Here is a 2,615-nt window from a genome sequence, read left to right as displayed (position 1 = left end):
GCTCCGCGGCATGTGGGATCTTCCCGGACCAGGGCATGAACCCGTATCCCCTGCATCGGCAGGTGGACTCTCAACCACTGCGCCACCAGAGAAGCCCTGACCCCATATTTTTATTTTTATCTTTTAATTAATTTTTTTAATGGAGTCTAGTTGATTTACAGTGTTGTTTTAGTTTCTGCTGTACAACAAAGTGAGTCAGTTATACATACACATATATCCACTCTTTTTTAGATTCTATTCCCATATGGGTCATTACAGAGTATTGAATAGAGTTCCCTGTGCTATTCAGTAGGTTCTTATTAATTATCTGTTCTATACATAGTAGTGTGTCGACCCCATATTTTTATAAAAGCTATAGTATTGTTATCTGTGTCTGTCTGTTTTCATTAAAAGAAAAGTTTCCCTTCTTGACTATTTAAAATATTTCAGATTTTATATTTAATAAGGATTTAAGGAGTAATATGTTTAATATCACCTAGTTTTTTATCTCCAAAGGCAGCCAGTGTTTTCAGTTTCTTGTTCATTTCATGATGTATCCTCTCTGAGATATTTTTATACATATAAATGCACATATGTCTAGCTATTCTTTTTTTAACTTAAAAAAATGGCAATATATTATACTCACTGTTATGCATCTTTTTCATTTAACACCATATTTTGAAAATTTTTCACAATAAGTTTGTAAAGATACCCTTGATCTTTGGTATGGCTGCATAGTATTTCATTGCTGTTTAAATTCGTTTTTTTAAACAATACCCTGTTTGATTTTTAGGTTGTTGTGAGCCTTTTTGCTTCTACAAACAATGCTACAGTGAGTGGCTTTATGCATAGGCTATTTTCCACATGTGCAGGTTTATCCTGATTAACTCCCAGAAATGACAATGCTGGTTCAGAGGCAGGTGCTTTTGTAATTTTGATAGAAATTGCCAAATTGGTCTCATCACTGGTTGTAACAGGTTATACTCCAACCATTAATGTGTGACAATAACTGTTACCGCACAGCTCTGCCAACACAGTGTTTATTAAACCTTTCTCTGGGTTTCTATTTAATCTTTCTTGTTTTGTTTTGTTTTGTTTTCCTCTTACAGAGGTCAGCAGAACTGGCTACAGTTAGACCACCGAGTTCTTGACCACGATTTGCCCAAGAAACCAGGCCCAACCGTTTTGTACTTTTCTGTGAGGTATGTAACCAGAGACACATCTACCATCACCACCTGCCTCTTTTTTTTTTTTTTTAGAAAAAAATATTCCTGGTGATCAGAGTCAGAGAATTTTAAAAAAGAAGGGACAGTTGAAAAAAATTATTACGTGAAAGAGATTCTTTGCTGTCTTAGTCTGGGGATCAAGTTAACATAGATGCTGTGTAGAACTGTTTCCTTTGAAGATGAAATATAGAATCACCTTCCTTTAGTTCTCAAAGCCCCTTGAATCCATTTAAAGCTGAAACACGTAAGTAATATATTTTAATACATAAACCTGTTTCTGACTCAACATACTTCTAGATTTTTATAATTTGAAATATAGCAAACACTTACTATTACATTTTATGTAGGAATGTTTTCTAGAGACTATGGAAATAATTGAATTTTATACAATTTCACACCTTAATTGGAATAGACAATAAAATGCAAACAAATGCTCATGGAAAGAATTAACAGTACAGAAATCTGAATTCTGCTTTCCTGAAGAGACTGCTGGGAAGGAATACTTGATTTGTTTTCTGAGCTCTGCTTGGGCAAGTCACTTAACCATACATATTGGCCTCAGTTATTTCCTCCTGCAATGGATATATTCAACTAAATGAGTGATTTCTTAAAGCCAGCCGATGATGGAAATACTTTTTCACATTAATTATTCACAGTCTAAGATAATAGAATGTTATAAAGAGTAACGCCCATGTTCCTAACCTGGCTTAAGAAATAAAAAGTCACCAATTTTGCTGAAAGCCCCTTCCTATGTACTAGCCCCTCTCCCCACTATCCTGAATTTGATATATTTTCATGATAAATTTTCCTGGTCTTCCTGGTCTGAAGCCAAATATGATAAAATAAGCTAAGGTAGGAGATTTCCCATAAATCTAAATATGTTTTCATAAAGCTGGATTAAACTAAAGAATGGACCCTAAATTCTGAGCTTATGTTATTTTTTGGATGTTGAACTATGCTTTGTTTTATAACAGGATGGTGGAGGCTTTTTGTCTTTCTTTGGGGTGGGGTGGGGTTTGGTTATAGTATGTTTACCTGACAAAATCATGTCAATTTCCACAAACTCTTGTTTCTTTTTTTTTTTTTTACTTCTTTATGCTCCTTGAAATCCAAAAGTGTGATAAGATGTCCTGATTGTCCTTTTCTTTTTAAGTCTCTGTTTAACATGAATTGATGGTGATTGTGGATAGAGGCTGCTCCTTATGAAGTAAATAAAGTGCTGACAGCCTCCAATTTGTTTTTTTGCTTTTTGCTCTGAAATCTTGTGTAGAATTTTTTTCTTACCACCAGAAGTCACATTTTTAAAACCCAGGAAGGAGGTAGCATAATGGTGATTTGTCTAGGAGTGTAGCATGTATGGAAAAGTACACAGAAATCCTACAGAAAAACATAGGAGTTTCCTGGAAAGAG

General features: G+C 34.5%; 1 protein-coding gene across 1 annotated transcript in view; it reads left to right on the top strand.

The window, feature by feature from the left end:
• Positions 1-2,615, top strand: part of FRMD4B (FERM domain containing 4B) — a 187,947-nt gene that overhangs the window by 72,985 nt on the left and 112,347 nt on the right. The window contains exon 4 of the mRNA XM_007447648.1: positions 1,089-1,181. Coding sequence (XP_007447710.1) covers positions 1,089-1,181 — 93 coding nt within the window. The remainder of the gene's footprint in view (positions 1-1,088; positions 1,182-2,615) is intronic.

Source organism: Lipotes vexillifer, unplaced genomic scaffold (genome assembly GCF_000442215.2).
Source record: "Lipotes vexillifer unplaced genomic scaffold, Lipotes_vexillifer_v1.1 scaffold1008, whole genome shotgun sequence".
Lineage (NCBI taxonomy): Eukaryota > Metazoa > Chordata > Mammalia > Artiodactyla > Lipotidae > Lipotes > Lipotes vexillifer.
The sequence above is the reverse complement of the archived record's forward strand: the minus strand, read 5'-3'. Positions and strand labels throughout refer to the sequence as shown.